At 31.4% G+C, this 17,569-nt stretch overlaps 2 protein-coding genes across 4 annotated transcripts; one reads left to right on the forward strand and one right to left on the reverse strand.

The window, feature by feature from the left end:
- The first annotated feature begins 812 nt into the window (after nt 1-812).
- On the forward strand, nt 813-3,633 carry LOC100783207 (HVA22-like protein). The gene is made up of 7 exons (NM_001255366.3): nt 813-1,085; nt 1,637-1,677; nt 1,769-1,867; nt 2,070-2,126; nt 2,244-2,307; nt 2,403-2,612; nt 2,988-3,633. The coding sequence occupies exons 2-7, from the start codon at nt 1,646-1,648 to the stop codon at nt 3,513-3,515; spliced, it is 990 nt and encodes a 329-aa protein (NP_001242295.2). The 5' UTR covers nt 813-1,085; nt 1,637-1,645; the 3' UTR covers nt 3,516-3,633.
- A 5,000-nt stretch (nt 3,634-8,633) lies between these two features.
- LOC100788691 (tRNA (adenine(58)-N(1))-methyltransferase non-catalytic subunit trm6) lies at nt 8,634-14,233 on the reverse strand. 3 transcript variants are annotated; one of them, XM_014767305.3, is made up of 14 exons: nt 13,938-14,078; nt 13,649-13,752; nt 13,318-13,384; nt 13,013-13,202; nt 12,687-12,768; nt 12,304-12,374; nt 11,760-11,801; nt 11,165-11,289; nt 10,810-10,903; nt 10,260-10,359; nt 10,010-10,182; nt 9,830-9,935; nt 9,143-9,229; nt 8,634-9,001 (listed from the first exon to the last, which is right to left on the reverse strand). In XM_014767305.3, exons 2-14 carry the CDS (start codon nt 13,673-13,675, stop codon nt 8,915-8,917), a joined length of 1,251 nt encoding a protein of 416 aa, XP_014622791.1. In that variant the 5' UTR covers nt 13,676-13,752; nt 13,938-14,078; the 3' UTR covers nt 8,634-8,914. The 3 variants fall into 3 exon arrangements, with proteins under 3 accessions (XP_014622791.1, XP_006596555.1, XP_006596554.1); XM_006596492.4 differs by lacking the exon at nt 13,318-13,384 and having other exon boundaries at nt 13,938-14,233; XM_006596491.4 differs by lacking the exon at nt 13,318-13,384 and having other exon boundaries at nt 13,013-13,226; nt 13,938-14,233.
- Nucleotides 14,234-17,569: the final 3,336 nt, after the last annotated feature.

Here is a 17,569-nt window from a genome sequence, read left to right on the forward strand (position 1 = left end):
ACGTGAAATTAAAAATTAAATGAACTTAACTAATCAAATGATAAATGTGAAATGAAGTATTCCATTTGTTCCTATTTACAATAAGACATACTAAGTAATTATTTTTTCTCTTATTATAAAGTTTGATTTCATTTCTTTTGTGTACTAATTATTTTTTAATTAAAATATCCTAAGATTTCTCTCGAGATTGGAAAAGACGAATAGGTTTTCGATAAAGTTAAGATAAATTTTAAAAAACATTATAATTATAAACATATTTAAAATTAATAACTAAATTAACTAATTTTTTTAATAAATATGAATAGTCAACTGTATCTTATAATTAAAGACATAAGAGTACTTTTCTTATATTTGACTTGAGTATAGAAGGATTAAAATATAACAAATTCTAACCAGTGCTCTTAGGAGATTAGTTAAAAAATTAAAAAAAATATTTTTATTGAAATGCATAAAATTATACTAATAATTTTTTTATACTCTCTTATAATCTTTATCATAAATATTTTTTAAATTTCTTAATAATATCCTAAGTTAGCAATACGATTAAAATAATAGTGACTTACAGGATAATATATTCTAAGTTCTGTGATGATTATTGATGAGGCACAGAAAAAGGTTACAGGGGCTCGACGCACAGAATCGTTTCCCATTGCTCCATAGAGTGAGTGTTATAGTCCATAGTGTATGGATTGTTGCAGTGATGGAAGCAGTGATTTTGGCCATTGGATTTAAATCTAATGGTTATTAAAAATAAGAATATAAAAAATATATTTATATGTCCATATCGCTATGAACAGAGCAAATGGGATTTTACAAAATGCAAAGCTAAACAATAATTTTCATTTCATTTAAAACGCTTCTTCTCTTTTAACTCCAACTCCTAATCCTCTTTCTCCACCCCTCCGCATCTCGCCGACAACGTAACGGTTTCGCGGTGGCCGTTTCTGCCGCCGTCGCCGTCGCCGTCGCCGCTCTTTCTCAACCTCCACCGCCAGATTTACCTCAACTCCTCTACTCTTCTCCTTTCGGATTCGCATTTTACTTTCCTTCTCTCTCTTTCTCCACCGCAACTCACTCACCTTCAGGTATATTTCCTTTTATTATTATTATTATTATTATTATTATTTCAAATGTTAGTTTTCTTTTTTGTTGATTTGCAAGTCAAATCAAATCAAATTAAATCTAAAAACGGTTTCAATGCATTAGATGTTTCTGTTAATTGGCGCTAGTGTTGTGGAGTTTTGATCTTTACTTTTTCACTTCCGCATTGCTTTCGACCTAGTTCTTCGATTCACAAGTTTCTGCCCTCTGCATTCCTCATGAGCATTATTTCTTTATTTTTTGTTCTCCACTACTTACGAGATGAGAACACTGCACTTGCTATTGTTCTAGTTTCGAGAGAAAACCCGAAATGAATTGTGGCTTTGTAAAGAAAAATAAGCTATAGGGATACTCTGTAGGATATTGTCATGCTGCATTTTTAATGAGCGTGGAATTAGAGGAATTTTGGCCTTCAATTGTAGAAAGTTTTGAAATATATGAATCAAATTTTGGCCTTCAGTTTCAGTTGCTTGAATGTTATTACGGTATACTGTTTGGAGTAAAGTAACCTTTTCTTTTATATTTTTAATGCCAGGGATACAAAATGATAGGATCCTTTCTTACCTGGGCGCTTGTGTATGTATTTTCTGTCTTCTTTTTTAAAATGAATGGTGCATTGTAATATTTGAAATTTAATCGTTTTATTTGGCATTTGGTGTAATGGCAGGATGGTTTTTGGCTATGCTTATCCAGCTTATGAATGCTATAAAGCAGTTGAAAAAAATAAGCCGGAAATTGAACAACTCCGCTTTTGGTGCCAGTATTGGTATGCATTTAGCATGTTTGGTTCTGCTGTTTGCAAGAGAGAGAATCGATTTTTGGTTTTCCAAAAGCTTTTTCAAGAGGTTGCAGCAAAAAAAAAAGATTTTTTCCCCTCAAACACACATTATATAGATTTGTTGTTTGTGCTTAACATGTAGTTCTAGTGACAAATACTGATACCAACTTTCTTCTTCCCTGTGCTGCAGGATTTTGGTGGCGGTTTTGACAGTATGTGAGAGGGTTGGTGATACTTTTATATCATGGTAGAGGACTCTAAATTGCATGTATTCAGAGAATGTTATACTTATATCTGCTTATTGAAAATAAAATAAAATAAAAAGTTTACGATTTCTTATTTTTGAATTGATTTCTTCATGAAGGGTCCCAATGTACAGTGAAGCTAAGTTGGCATTTTTCATATTCTTGTGGTACCCTAAAACTAAGGTATAAAATTACTTACAATGGTAGAAAATCTGATATTACTTTCTTCGTTGCCTCTCTTTAACATGAGACAGTAAAATTTAATATTGATGTGTTAGGGAACAACATATGTGTATGACTCCTTCTTCAGACCATATGTAGCGAAACATGAGACAGAAATTGATCGCAACTTGTTGGAACTAAGGACAAGGGCAGGAGATATTGCAGTTTCGTATTGGCAAAGAGCTTTCAGTTATGGTCAGACTAGAATATATGACATTTTGCAATTTGTTGCTGCACAATCGACTCCAGCTCCTCGACCTGCTCAGGTAGTTGATTATGATTATGCATATGTTGTGTCTGCTATTATGCTCGAGTGTGACTTAAGTATGCTAGAATATCAATTGTCAGCTTTCTATCATGTGGCATTGGATTGTGCCGCCTATCCTTGTTTATTCTGTTTTTTATAATGCCATGATACTTTTGAAGATTCCACTATTTCCTTCTATGTTTGTATGTTGTTAAAAGTTTTATACAGTTGATATTCATTTGTAACTTTTAATTGGTAGATTAATTAATTGCTGATTGGTCATTGAGAGGATATTTTGTTCTTTGCTATGCTACCTTTGAGGACTTTATCTCATTTCCTTCTCATTCTTTATGCATACTCTCATGAACTAACAAATTGTCTCTTGAAACCACAGCAAAGACCTGGTGTGAGGGTTCGTCAACCGGCACCTGCAAAACCAGCAGCTGCTGCTGCAGCAGAACCTCAAGTTGAGGAACCTCCATCTCCTACCTCTAGCACATCTTCGAGTCTGCTCCAGAGGGAGGTAGAAGAGGAATTGGGTTCTTCTCCACAAGTTCCTAAAGCACCCCCCTCATCTGTGGCAAGTTTAAGTAACCAGAAGACTCCTGTAGCAGGTTTAAGTACTCAGAAGTCTGCTGGAGCAAGTTTGAGTACTCAGAAGTCTACTGGAGTAAGTTTGAATATTCAGAAGTCTACTGGAGCAAGTTTGAGTACTCAGAAGTCTAATGTTGCACCTGAAACCACCAACCATTCTGCACAAGCAGAGGCAGAGCCTAAACAAATTGAAGTAGCACCATCTTCATCCTCTTCAGCAAATGAAAATGGGAATCCTTCTCCTTCCACAAAAGAGACCTTAATGGAAGAAAGCATTCGGGTTACACGTGGTAGACTAAGAAAAACCCGATCAGCAGGAACTCGTTAGCAAATGAATATTGTCAATTTTTAGCCTGAAATAGGGGTAGGTGGACAATGATGGGCATTGAATTGTTGTAAAACTGGATGTAAATCTGTTTTCCTAAGTTTCCGTTCCATTTGTTGCTTCATTTTATATATATATATATATATATATATATATATATATATATATATATATATATATTTACAAATTTTGTCTTGGCATGGAAGCATTTGTAGCCTGATGCCACTTCATGTGGACTTAGATTTCAAGGGGGTGTTTGCATCGGCTGCTTTGTATAGCTGGTCTTCATGTTAGTGCAACAGTATTACCAAGTTTTAAAGGGAAGGCAGAACTTCATTAATGAGGCAACTTTTCTCCATACTTTTTGCATGCATTAGGTGAAGCAGGTTGGTTATTCACCTGATCAACTAAAAAAGTTGATTTGACATTTTTAATATAGAATCTGCTAGGCAATCGAGTTATTGATAGCTGTGATCTACATACAAACAATATACTCAAATAGAAACATTGGAAAAAGGGTCAATTGCCCTCCATCTGATATTTATATAAAAAATTCTTTATGATAAAGTCCTGGGTAAATGAATGAAGAATTTCAAGAGAAATTTTATTTATTACTGGATTTAAAATACTATATATCAATATCAAATGACTTGTTTAGGTACTAAGCACAATTTTTTAAGAAAAATGATTAAAATTTATGTGATTTTTTAAAAGTAAAATGAAGGGATTTTAATTAGTATTTGCAATGAAAGAATTTAAAAATTTCTTTTCTTTTAGTCTTTTTGGTATATTTACAAAGATTTTTTTTATGTGAAATGAAGGGATTTCTTTTGTCAGTCTTCCTATTTTGAAGCTTTTATGCACACTATGTTATTCTTTTCCTCTCTACTCTTCCACTCTTTTGTGCACTTATTTCTCTTCCTCTCTCTCTCTCTCTCTCTCTCTCTCTCGTGCCTATTTCGTTATTTGTTTCCCTTGCTTTGCTCTTTCTCTCCTTTTGCATTTCCCTTTCTCCCTTGCCCTCTATCTTTTTTCTACACCTATCTCACTCCTTCTCGCTCCCTCTTCCTCCTCACTCTCTTTCACAACTCTCTCTTCCACACGTCTCCCAACCCTTAATCATTAGCAAATATATAATTTTGTAGTAATAAGATACAAATTCACGCTTTTGTCTAAATTAGAATATACGACTTTATAAGTGATCACTCTTGCTATCTTAATTAAACATTTTCAATATTCTCTCTTCTCTCTTTTTTAGGTACAATCTCTTTTTACTTTTAGATGTGCATTTTACATAGAAGTTAATTATATAAAAACAAATATTTATCGCGTTCAACGCTAGAATACTCGTAAAAAATATCAATGTTTAATTTTTTTTTCTTGATGATTATGAAATTATATTGAATTAGAATATCAAATACTTAATCTTGGATTTTTGTAGTTTTTATCATTTATGATAAATATTTTTTAAGTTTTTAGTATTTAAAGATTAGCTCATTTATTTTGGTAAATTTTATATTTAAAAATGAAATTTTACATAGGAAATGAAGTATTTTATGCAAATAGATAATATGAAATTTGAAATTTTTTATCCTAATAAAAAAATTAATTGAAATATTGGAATTTTGAATTCGTGAAAATTTTGAATTGTTTTTAATCTAAATACTTCCTTAATGGATTTTCTTTTTGCCATCATGTGAATACTTTGATAAGCTTTTAGGTGCAGGACACGAAATATGAGTAAGTAGAAAGTTGAATTACATGGTTTCGATTTTCAAACGGGAAGTGTAAAGAGTATTTAGATTTTGACGTTAAAGCAAGGCAGACGTGTTCAATATATTATTTAACTTAAGTTTGACTTGGGATTTTGGAACAAATTGTACCGTTACAACAAAGATTTGGTTGTTTTTTAATTGACTTGATTTTAAATAATTTTAATTAAATGTGCATTTGCATTTTTCAATGAGATAATTTTCATCGTGATACTTAATTTTGGTTATAAATGTTTCAGACGTAATATTAAAACAACTACTTTCTACCGCAACTTAAATCGTGATTTGATGCTAAAAAAATTTTAGACACCACTAATTATTTTTCAAACATTAGTTTGTGGATAAAGCTCAGTTAGCATTATCTATATCACAGTTTAAGGTAAAGGATATATAATCCAAACATTGTATGCCGTATCTTAGATTTTTATAATCTTGTTCTTATTTTGTTTTTAATGTTCAATGATAGTACAATAACAAAATATAGGAAACTATATATAAATAAGTTGGAATCTAGTTTGCCAAAAATTCTTGTAGAACCAGAAATTCGTTGAAAGGTTTATACATATTTGGAATGGAGAATGTTGAGGTAAGATGGGTAAGGTGTACGAGTGTTTAATATCCTCACATTTTAGTCTGACAATTGAAAACAACCTTGCAATCTTAATATTGTGCAATAACACAACAGACTGTAACATCAATTATAGCGTTTTCCAACTCCAAATGGCAGCACATGCATGTGATGTACAAAGGGTTAAAAAAGAGTTTTCAAACCATGACATGATATGATATGGGTTGGGACAGGGAATTTCCTCTAGCCGTTAGCATTAGCCTTGACCTTTTGACAATCTTATCAGGAATCTATCATTGTTGAGAATTTAATTAGTTTGTATTACATCTTTGATGAGAAAGGGAGCACCAAAATGTATTACATCTTTATTTTGTTGGTCTTTAGAATGAGATTAGCTTTGAGTCATCGCAAATATATATGATGTCATAACCAAAGTGGGCCTATAAATGCAGTTCCTTCTCTGTGCCAGTCTCCATGAGCGTGATAGCCCAACCAATCCAGCAAAAGTAGCACAACCTCAATCCACTCTGCATTCCATATACTTGGGATAAATATCTTAGTGTTAACAATAAACTTTAACATATTTCTTTTAAAAAATATTTTAATATTAGTTAAATTATATTAAATAAGGAAAAAGATTCATAAAAATTTATGATTTTCAATAAATTTTAATCGATAATAAAAATCGTATTCAAAAGAATAAGCTAACTAGTGTGATATTTCTAAATATTTTGGTTACAACTCTAATTTGGCATCAGTCTCATCACTTTCATTGCACTCAGTTTAGGAGCACAATAAGACTCCCACTACTTATCTCTTTTACAAGAATGGAGTGCTATACTTTACATTTACGTGCCCCTACATTTTTACATATCTCTTTCATCTGTTTACCAACAAGAGAGATGCTAATAATACATAATGAATGTTTTTGGAAGAGTAAGTTCACTCCATATACCTATGATTATGAACATGAACTTGGACCAACTTTAACAGAAAAAACAAGTTCATCACCATAGGCTGTTCTTGGAAAATCAACAAAAAAGTAAATTGAATAGTTATTTGACACCACTGGAGAGCGATCCATCACCAGTTTCGTAGAGCATCCATTGCTAGTGGAAGCATCTGTTGCTCTTCATACATAATGGATGCCATAACAATCAACAATCATTATATAACTGTATCTTTTTTTTTTCTTTTTTTGCCTAATCTCACAGCTATTGAAAAATATAAATAAATAAAAAATATAAAAATGAGGTAAATTGTGAAGCTCATTTAAGAAAAAAATTATAGTTATAGGATTAGAGTAAACAGTTGATTAAATCGTTGAAAATAGTAAAAATGATGTAATATTGTGGAGAAGTGTGAAAATTTATATAAAATCATTTTTAACATGTTGGAGTTGTTTAGTTGGTTTTTCCCTAATATTGTGGAGAAGTGTGAAAATTTATATAAAATCCTTATCTCATTTTTGTTATATCTCACTTCTAACTTATTGTTAGGTCCCACAGTGGCTTTTAAATTTTAAAACTCCTTACCAACTTTTTTAATTGCATCTTCGTAACACAAATTTGTTGTAGGGCCTAGCTGCCTATATACTAAACTACAACAACTAATTCCTCTTATTGTAGTGTTTGGTTAGTTTAGACATACATTGTAATTGCTTTCAACAATTCAAAATTAATTCTATCAAAATCCTTCCTACCAAACTCTAAAACAAATAGATTTGAATTAAAAGTTTGTGGGTCAATTAAAAAAAACTTTTAAAATTATTGGGCTGGAATAAAAAAGTTGATTGTGTGATATTATGAAGTGTGGATGAACAATGGTTGCTTGAATGAAGTTGCTCAAAAGTCAAAAGTACACACGCACACTAAAAGATATTCCGAGTACTGTATGGATATTTTTAATATGATATTTTTAATAAGTATAAATATAAATATTTAAAATTATAAGTGAAATATACACAAGTAATTCAAATAAGTAAAAAATATAAGTATTTCAGATTTGTGTACCAAAAAAAGAATCATAAAACCAGCACTTTATAGAATTTCAATTTTAGCCTACAAGAAATGAAGTTATTGTTAAGAGTTTTTTAATAGAAAATAAAGAGCTTAAAATCAATGCCAAGGATCCAATTTTCTACCAGCCTCATACTGTCTTTCTCTATTCAGGTGCTTGTCACACTGGCGACAGTGGCACAATGCCAGCTGCATTTATAGCTTTCAAGCGAAAATGTTTGGTTGATTAAAAATTTGTTTATTATTATTATAATTGGAAATTGGTTAGGCAAAACGTCACCCAAAGTTAGATGCAACAAAGTACCATCAGAGTCACAAAATTAAATTCGTCAGAGGCTTCATAAACGGATTGCTAAAAAAGAATTTAAGCAATTTGGGATCTTCAGTTATTCTACTACATTGAAATAAAAAGGAGAAATAGCAATGAAATAAAAAACATTACTGAGTTTTAGCTTAGTTGGGGAGGTAGGTGATAAAAAAGGCTTTAATTGTGAGTCTCCGTTTACAAAACACCAAACATATGCTCACAAAAATAATCCTTTTGAAACTTTGGAACTCAATTTTTAGAGGATATCGAAACACAGGCTTCATAGTTTGATTTAGCATTGGGAGCGGAATTAGATAATATTAATTTTGAAAAGACAAGAAATTGTATTGAAATGTGTTTTACTTGGAAAAGAATTAGAAAATGCATTTCTTGTGATAAAACAAATACAATCTGACTACTATTTAGATATTAGGATAGGAAGAAAAAAATATCAACTAAAATACAAAATCTATAAGAATATCATTACAGCCAAAAATAAAATTTATGCGTCAGTTAAAAGTGTACATTGGCCATACTTTTCCTTTGGGCGACCACAAACTTGTCAGAAACTAAAAAAAATGTTGAACTGGTACATTATGAAGCTCAAAAGATGACACAATTGGTCATTGGGATTCATGTGCTATTATCCAAAGGAGTGACGTAGCAAGAGTGAGGTTGCAAATGGAGAAAGTCAGTAATCAAAGCAAAACTGAATATTCATTCTGATAGAGCTGGAATTAGGTGCTGCATATCTTAGTTCCACTGAGAATGTAGCCCCCAAATGAGCTCATTTGCATGCATGGGTGAGTTCTAGATGGAAGTACCTGCCATATATATATATGAATAAATTGTTAAAGGGGGTCTGTATTTTGTACCATAAAAAAATTGATATGAATAACATAAATAATGTAACCAAAGGACTTCATAAAACTTGTCTAATTTCATAATATTGAAATAACTTATACCTGGTATTCACGCAGCCAAGGCTCTGTTATTTGCAATCCAATAGCCATTTTCTCAAGCTGTAAATTGTGCATGCAAGTTGCAAGAGGCTGCATTTTATATAGTGAACAAACAAGGGAGATTTTGTTAACAATCTGAAGGGAAATTCATCCACATATATAGAAAAGGAAGGAAACAGAAGAATGGGCCTAACAATAGTAAAGGCCTGTTGGTCTATGAGATAAGAAGAAAAAAAAGACAAGGAAATTTGATAAGACAAGGAAATTTGATGAAACAAGGGAGTGGAGAAATCAGTTGCAAGAGAGATGGAAATGCACAACAGACTGGACAGCAGCTAGAGCCATGAGGAGATTGAGGATAAGAGAATTGGAGAATCATGAGTGTTGCCGGAACAGTCCGAATAGGAGTTCCTTGAGCATTGTTTTCATCATAATTTATTTAGTATTTAGTGGCAAATATAAAGCATTTCTGCTTTAAAGTTTAAACTGCCCAACCCCTAGTCCCCTACCCACCCCCAAATTTTTCATTTTCTACTGTCTCCATGTGTACTGGATTACTTAGTTTGGATAGTTGATCACTACATGGTATTGTTTAATCAATTGTCAATAAGCAGCACTCTGCTTCTTTAAATATGCATAAGGATTTGATTAATGTAAGTCAGAAAACAATTGAAATGTGAAATAAATTACCTGAAGATATTGGTGATAAATAGCAAATGGAGCAGAGTTTGCTAAAAGGGGCAAGACATCTCTAACCAATGCCCAAGTATCCAACTCCGGAGCAGCAATGATTAGACTGTACAAATGGAAAATAGAATGCTTAATTCAATGATTCTTTGAACATGGAGGCAAATATTTAAATTTATATACCTAGAGAAACCATTTTCCTTCCACAAGTCAATGATTTCTTTGTGTGCCCTTTCTCCAGCCTTTGGAGCTTTCCGAACTTTAGCAGGTTCAGTATTCTCAGCCCCAAGATCAGAAATTCCATTTTCCAATGAATGAGAGTTATCCTCCATGCTGGTCGATGCAGACATTTGATCCTGCACACTTTATAACTTCAGATAGTGTGCAAACAACAAGATAGAACTGAGCAGGAGATGAAGGAGGTCCTACTTACAGTTGACCGGCTTTCCACATTGCATGCATCATCATGTTGCAGAGTTTGTTCGGGTAATTCTTTTTGTGATAACAAGTCAGAGATGGGAGACCGCACAATTCTGCAACAAATAGGAGATGATAAGAAAGCCAGAGGCAAGAATCAAACATACGCATTCAAGTGATTCTTTTTGTGATTTGAAGTCATTTTCTTTAGTTCTCAGATAGTAACATGGAATTAATTTAATTATATCCATAGATATCTCTGAAGAAACTTCCATAAACTTTTTCTATTTTTCTTGGGCTTCATAAATTATTAAATTACAAGAAAAAATGTGTCTAAAAATACTCAATTGAAAGAAAAAATAATTGTATATATTGTAAAAAATACCAAGGTCAAAACAAAGAACATCCAAAACTATCTTTGAAAAATTAAAGCATAAGAAAATGCTAATCGTTTCTCTTTTAGTGTAATCAATACTGCAAAAAGAGCAATTAAAAAAACATTTAGATGATTTTAACAAGAAAAATTGTTTGATGAAAGCAACAAAAGTATAAAACACATATCTGACCTCTTGCAGATTTCATCACTTAAGTTAAATATCCTCACAATATCCATGGAATATGGTGCCTGCCCAGAATATGAGTTGCATACAAAACCGGTACCTGAAAAATATTAACATTGTTTAATACTTCACATATAATGCATGCAATAGCTGCTTAACTAGGAAAATTCCCAATATCACTAGCTTAGTCAGAAGACTGTGGTAAACAAAAGTGAATGTAACTATATATCAACATTAAAGTGCTATTTTCTTTATATCTCAAGTGTTGTCTTGGGATCATTCACAGTTAATTACACATTTTATTGGGGAAAAGAAAAAGAGCAATATCTAAATGGCCAACTTAGTTTAATTTATACCATACCTCCTAAACGTTCTGCCACAGCACCAGTAAGAAGGCCGCCAATCATATCAACTACGAGAATGTCAGAATTTGAAGAAACATTACCCATGGAAAGCAGAAGGGACAACGTGTCCACCCGCAAGAATCTGAATCATTAGTAGTTAGTTAGAAACAATATCAAGGATATATGCATCACTTATTCTAGATGTAATTTTGTATGTATGTACGGCAAACAGGATACACAAGTCCAAAACAGAGAAAAATAAACTAAGAATATTTACATCCTGACACTGATAATAAATTAAGAAGTCTGGTTTCTTCTCAAACCCATATTTCAACACAAAATTAAGTTCTTTGTTTACAAAAAAACCACAAAATTAGCAACTCTGCAGCCAATCTATCTAACATATCCAATGTTTGAAATTTGCTCTCTTCTATTCTTTACCCTATTCTTTGATTAAAAATTTAAAACCACACACATTAAACATATTATAATGCATGTTGCTCACAATTTACATCATGCTCCAAAAGAATATCTTCATACTAATAGATAATAAATGAAAATGGTAAACATGCAAAGAAAAATAGCATTCATATGCCCAAGATAAAGACTCACCCAATTTTAGATGGATACTTCTTAAAATAGGCCTCACATATACTGGAGAAAAACAGATAATAACAACCGTAAGTAAGAGAGTAGAGACTCAAAATATCAAAAAACTGATACGGTATACATATTATATCTACAGATATGCCAGACAAAAATATAAGTCACAATTCACAAAATGTTTCATAGGAGAAAAATATTATATTTCTGGATATTTTCAGGAATAATTTATTTCCAATGTTCAAAGAGCATGCTATATCTATTCACCAAAAAAAAAAGCTCTTGACATGATTCTATTGTTTGTTGAATCAATATAATGCCCCTGGTCCCACCGCCATCAGACAGTTTGTAGTACAGTGACAGAAGGCATAACAGCATAATGTCATTTCCATCAACAGAACAACACCCAGAATGTCCAAATAAGCTAGATTTTTCGGGTAATCTTTTATATTCAAGGCACAGTTATTGGTTGCATGGAGAGAAAAATGTGAACCATTTATCAATATGTAAAAATATAGTGATAAAAACAGCAGAGGAAAATAATCAAGGTCACCTTCGAGCAACAGGGCGCCTCATAAGTACTTTTGGCGCATATTTCTTCTGTTTCTTAAGTCTATATTTCTCCTGCAAAAATAGCATAAGATTCACTTCGATTTCATTCCTAAATTACAATACACACACACAATTTGGCCTCCAAAAATTTCCATCTATACAAAGTAGTCCCCAAAGTTGTCAGCATGCTAACAAGTTCAACCTTAGCACTAAGTGATGAAAGTGTTAGCAAGTTGGTAATTTGAGCAAATACATTGTGTGGACAGAAACTTTTTCGAACCAAAGCAAAACAAATGATACAAGCAATATTTTTAGGTAAACAAAATTGTATATTTAGTATTTACTTCAAAGTAAACAATCTAAGCTTTTCACACGTTGAAATACCTGTGAGAATGATGTTTTCTTTTCAAATGTCACGCTATTGGCAATGAGAGCTTCAATTATTTCATTACCTCCCGCACCCTGCCTGCACAAAAGATACAGTTTATTCTTTCACTACTGAATCCCACAAGATTGGCAAAGAAATAATAGTTCGACAGTTCATTTCAGAAAAGCAAGTAGAATTCACACGAACAAAGAATGGCACTAAAACCACATTCAAATTACATCAACATGTAAAATCAAAGTAACGAAACCAAAACATACCAAAATAACGCATAAAAATCTTCACTACTCATTTCATTTAATCCCCAAAATCTTCACGTACTGACCTTCGCATGGCTTCTATATCTTCACCAGTCAGTCTTTGTGCCGTATTATTGTCAACCAACTCTCGATTGTCCCTCGAATCAACATTTGCTTGAACATCTCTCTCTTCTTCAGGATAATTATCCTCAACTTTGTCCCTCGACTTGACACTTACTTGAACATCTCTTAATTCTTCAGCATTATTACCATTAACTAAATCGCAAATAGAGAGGCACCCTACATGTTAGAGTGCAGGGAAGTATCCCAATTAAACTTAAAAGAAACAAAAATCAATCAGAGAGCCTCCCGCCCTAACTCTCTCACTCACTTAGAAATAAACATAGATAAATAGCCAAATTTGTCCCCAAAAGTGTGATGCAGTAACAAATTGGTCCCTGAAAGATGGAAAATACAAAATTAGTCATTGAACATGCAAAAAGTACTAAATTTGAATTTTTCATTCAGGAACCAATTTGTCCATCCTTCACACTTTAAGAGACGAATTTGACCATTTACCCATGAGCATATAATGAACAATGTGGTTAGAAACTAACAAAGGCAAATGAAACATAATCACTAGTGGATAATAACATAACAACAAATATTAATAATGGCAAAAAAGTAAAAAAAAAAATGAAAAAGGGAACATGCGTGCGTGCCTTGTGCGGGAGAGAGATAAGGTCCATCGACTTGAAAAGCAGTACCGAAGGGACGACCGATTAACGGTTGCAGAGAGCAGTTCTTATTCCCAATCTTCAATTTCCTGAACAAGAAAAAATAAAGACAAAGAAATTTAGAAATAAAATAAATAATAGTTTTTTTTTATCCGCAAATGTTAATTTTTGTTAAGATGAGGATTGAACCGCAAACTTTCTCTCCATTCCAACCAATCTCATATCGCCTAAAATAAATAATAGTAAATGAAAAAGAAAAGAGAAGAAAACTGACGCAGAGGGGGAGAGACGAGCGAAAACGAGACGGTCACCATCGTTGATATCGAGCAAGACGCTGCAACCTTCCCATGTGACTCTACTACCACTTTCACACATCTTCGCTATTTTATTTTATTGATAATAACTTGAGTGAAATTCAGAGAAAGAGAGAGAGAGAGATCTAATAATATGAATGAATGAATCTTTGTATAACGTATCTATGTTGTTGGTTTGTGTTGTGCAACTGCAACAACATGCGTCACAAGCCCAGAAATAAACATAAACCCCTGACAAACATGACTAGGGTATTAGTATTAGGATTTAGGATCTGTTTTAACCGTTGCGTTTTAATTTACACCACTTGGGCTCAGAACTGCATAATGCATCTTTTTTCCTTTACTGGGCCTCAACTTTATTTCAACTATTGGGCCGTCCCTTTCGTATGCTTGACCTTTTAACTTTTGCACCATTCTTTTTTCTCTAACCACATTGGCTTTTTTAACTATTAGTTGGAAACTAGCACTACGTGCCTCAACTCAACTACCAATTTATTTTTTTTTAGTTTTAAATTTAAAAACTAGAAAATAATTAAAATATTTAAATAACTTTCATATTAGAGGATTTATTTTTTCTAATAACTGTTTGATTTAAAAGTGATTTTTATAATTAGTTAGAGGACAAAATAGTCTAAAAAATATGTACATCAAACATTGGTAATTGTCTTTATTAATAGTCAAAGATAATTCTAAAATTAATATAGAAATTAATTCCAGTAATTTAGTTTAAGAAAATATTGAATTTAATTTCGAAATGAATTAACTTCCCTTTCAAAAAAATTAATTAGGAAAGAAACACCAACAAATTTATTTAATTTAAATGAGAATAATTTTAAAATAATAGTTAAAACTAATGAAGAGGTGCAGATAAGAGTGTAATTGTTACGAGTAAATATTTAAAATTTAATATGAATTAATATCACTCATTTATAAATAATTAAAATTAATAACGAGGTGCAGAAACTAAAATGTTCTAATATTCTAATATTTTGAGTAGCAAGCCTCATATTCATGTTAGTTGGTAATAGTGGATTTGGAGGTCTTCTTCATTACTCTTGTGGTCAGTGGCTCGTTGGGTATTATAGTTTTTGTAGTCAAACAACAAATGTTCATGCATAATTAGTTGTCATTTATCAAGGTCTGCTTTTAGCTTGGAATTATGGTTTTACTCACATTATTTGCGAAACAAATTTCATGACAGCTTTGAGTCTCGTCATCAAACCAGATTCATCTCTACATCCTTATGTTGTTGTGATAAACCGCATTCGATCATTCATTGACAAGCTTTGGTCTCTTTCTTTTTGTCATGCACATAGAGAGAGTAGCAATGCAAAACAAGGTTCTATGTTAGGGTTAGTTTGAGAATTTAGGATGTTTGTCCTTAAATGCTTTTTCCTTTTGGTGACAGATGTAGTAGGAGCTTCCATTGTTAGAGTGTAGTTGTTGAAGAAAGATAACAGCCTGTGAGAATCAATCTGTGCGTTATTTTAGGAGTGCATGTTTGATCAATATTATTTTAGGATCATATATATTTCATGTTTTCTAGTATAAATATCTACAATTATTCTTGTACTAAGGGAGACATCTTTTGTTTCCTAAAACATGTGCTAGGAACTTTGTATATATTTCCCGTTGATCTGATCAATGAATTATCCATTCAAACCATAATAGTTATTGCTCTTATTTTTTTGAGTGATAAAAAATAAACAGAGAATGTTTACCCTGACATAGTTTAAAAATAGTAAAGAGTTATAATGACGTGTCAACTTCACTACTTTAGTTTCAACTTTTATATATTATACATAAATAAACAATAATGAGATATAAACTTAAGATTTTGTGTAAGTTTCGTAACATACTTTTTGTAATTGATTAACAAATAAGTGTTTACTTACAAAATAAGTAATAAGTAAGTTACTTTTTTTTTTCAATTTTAAAATTGATTTTACGTTGAGTAGAATTCAATTAACAAATTCCTTATAATTTGAAATTTTATTTATATTAATATTTTTTAAATAAAATTAATTCTTATATTTTCTAATTAGTTTAAAAAATTAATTATTTTATAAATTTAATTAAAATATACTATTACTATAAAGATTTTTTATATTATCAATCAATAGTAAATTGTTATAGCATTGAGAATTGTTTGTTTTTATGACAACTATTTTAAAATTATTTCTAGAATATTTTTTAATTAATTCGTAGTGTTAAAATCTAAAACAAAGAAAACAACTAACTTCGTTCAATATTGTTAAAAGTGACAACTATGCGTAGTGCAAAGAAGAATAATTATGCAGAAAGCAGAGAAAATAAAATTGTATGGAATATGTATTGTTCAACTCATCATCAGATTACATCATGTATATAAATACAAATAGAATGTTATCTAAAAGATAAAACTATTATTAAGTTAAACTATTCTAAGAGATAAAAGATAAATTAATCTTATCTAAGAGAAGAAAGATATTCCTCCTCAAACTAGAACATTGGGAGATTATGGGCGTAACTATTTAAATTTAAAATACGAAAACAAAATCCTTATATTTGTCCTACCCAAAAGATCAAATAGCAAATTAGATAAGCAACTAATTATCTACATCTGTTATTAAATATGAATTTGGATAATAAGTGATTCTAAACTGATTTAACTATACATACTTAGGTGACTGACCCATAATATAGTAGGGTGGATATCATGACGTCTTTTCGTCCTAGTTGTTATGTTATGTTATTTGTGTATTTTTTTTCGTTGTAGTTGTTAAATGATTTTATTTCAAATACTTTGTATGGAATATGATTAGTTTATACTTTTTCTTTATGCTAACGTTGCTAATTGCAATGGTTGGCCAAATCTATGTCTGACTTAATAACTACTCTAGTACTAATTCCATATGGACTTGTCCCCTTTTACTAAATATTAAAATTGATTTCTCATCCTTTTCTGTGTTGTACGTTGAACCTCACAGAAATTCATGGAATATGACATATGTAATAAGACGAACTCCATGCTACCTAAGCTTTCGTTAATCACATTATGAAATGCTATTTCCCCTACCAAACTTGTGTGTGTGCTGCGAATCAAGTCCATATGCGAACGTAGGCTGGATCAGAATTATAGTTCACTTCTTAGTGTGTGTGGGTGTGTGTTTTTTTTCCGAAGAAATTAAATTATTGATGCAAATGAAACACATGCACTATGTTGTTTCTTGCGAACTATAATACATCATGAGCAGCCTTTAAATTAATCTCATTGTTAGATACATCATACAAACTATAACTAAATTAATAACTAAATGTGTTTTTTTATTATTTATTTATTATAAGAAACGGGTTTTAAGAGGCCAAACACAAACATTACCAGCTAGTGCGAAAAATGAACATTTGACTCATCTGCTAACAAAGGGATGGTAAAAAGCCCGGAAGGGAAATCATCATAAATACTTCAGCCAAGACAAATTAAGACAAATAACTAACCATCAAATTAGCATACTAAGAAGATTATAAGAAATTTATACTTAATTCTTAAACGGGTTTTTTAAATTATTTTTTGTGACAATGTCATATTATTATAAGAAATTTATACATAATT

This window comes from Glycine max, chromosome 14, assembly GCF_000004515.6.
Source record: "Glycine max cultivar Williams 82 chromosome 14, Glycine_max_v4.0, whole genome shotgun sequence".
Classification (NCBI taxonomy): domain Eukaryota; kingdom Viridiplantae; phylum Streptophyta; class Magnoliopsida; order Fabales; family Fabaceae; genus Glycine; species Glycine max.

Excerpts from the sequence above, each read along its gene's own strand:
- LOC100783207 (NM_001255366.3), top strand. The coding sequence starts at position 1,646 with ATGATAGGATCCTTTCTTACCTGGGCGCTTGT. Across the intron at positions 1,678-1,768 it reads TTTCTTACCTGGGCGCTTGT|GATGGTTTTTGGCTATGCTT; the intron begins GTATGTATTTTC and ends GTGTAATGGCAG. Across the intron at positions 1,868-2,069 it reads CGCTTTTGGTGCCAGTATTG|GATTTTGGTGGCGGTTTTGA; the intron begins GTATGCATTTAG and ends CCTGTGCTGCAG.
- LOC100788691 (XM_006596491.4), bottom strand. The coding sequence starts at position 14,038 with ATGTGTGAAAGTGGTAGTAGAGTCACATGGGAAGGTTGCAGCGTCTTG. Across the intron at positions 12,769-13,012 it reads GATATAGAAGCCATGCGAAG|GCAGGGTGCGGGAGGTAATG; the intron begins GTCAGTACGTGA and ends TCTTTTGTGCAG. Across the intron at positions 9,230-9,829 it reads TTTATCACCAATATCTTCAG|CCTCTTGCAACTTGCATGCA; the intron begins GTAATTTATTTC and ends TATAAAATGCAG.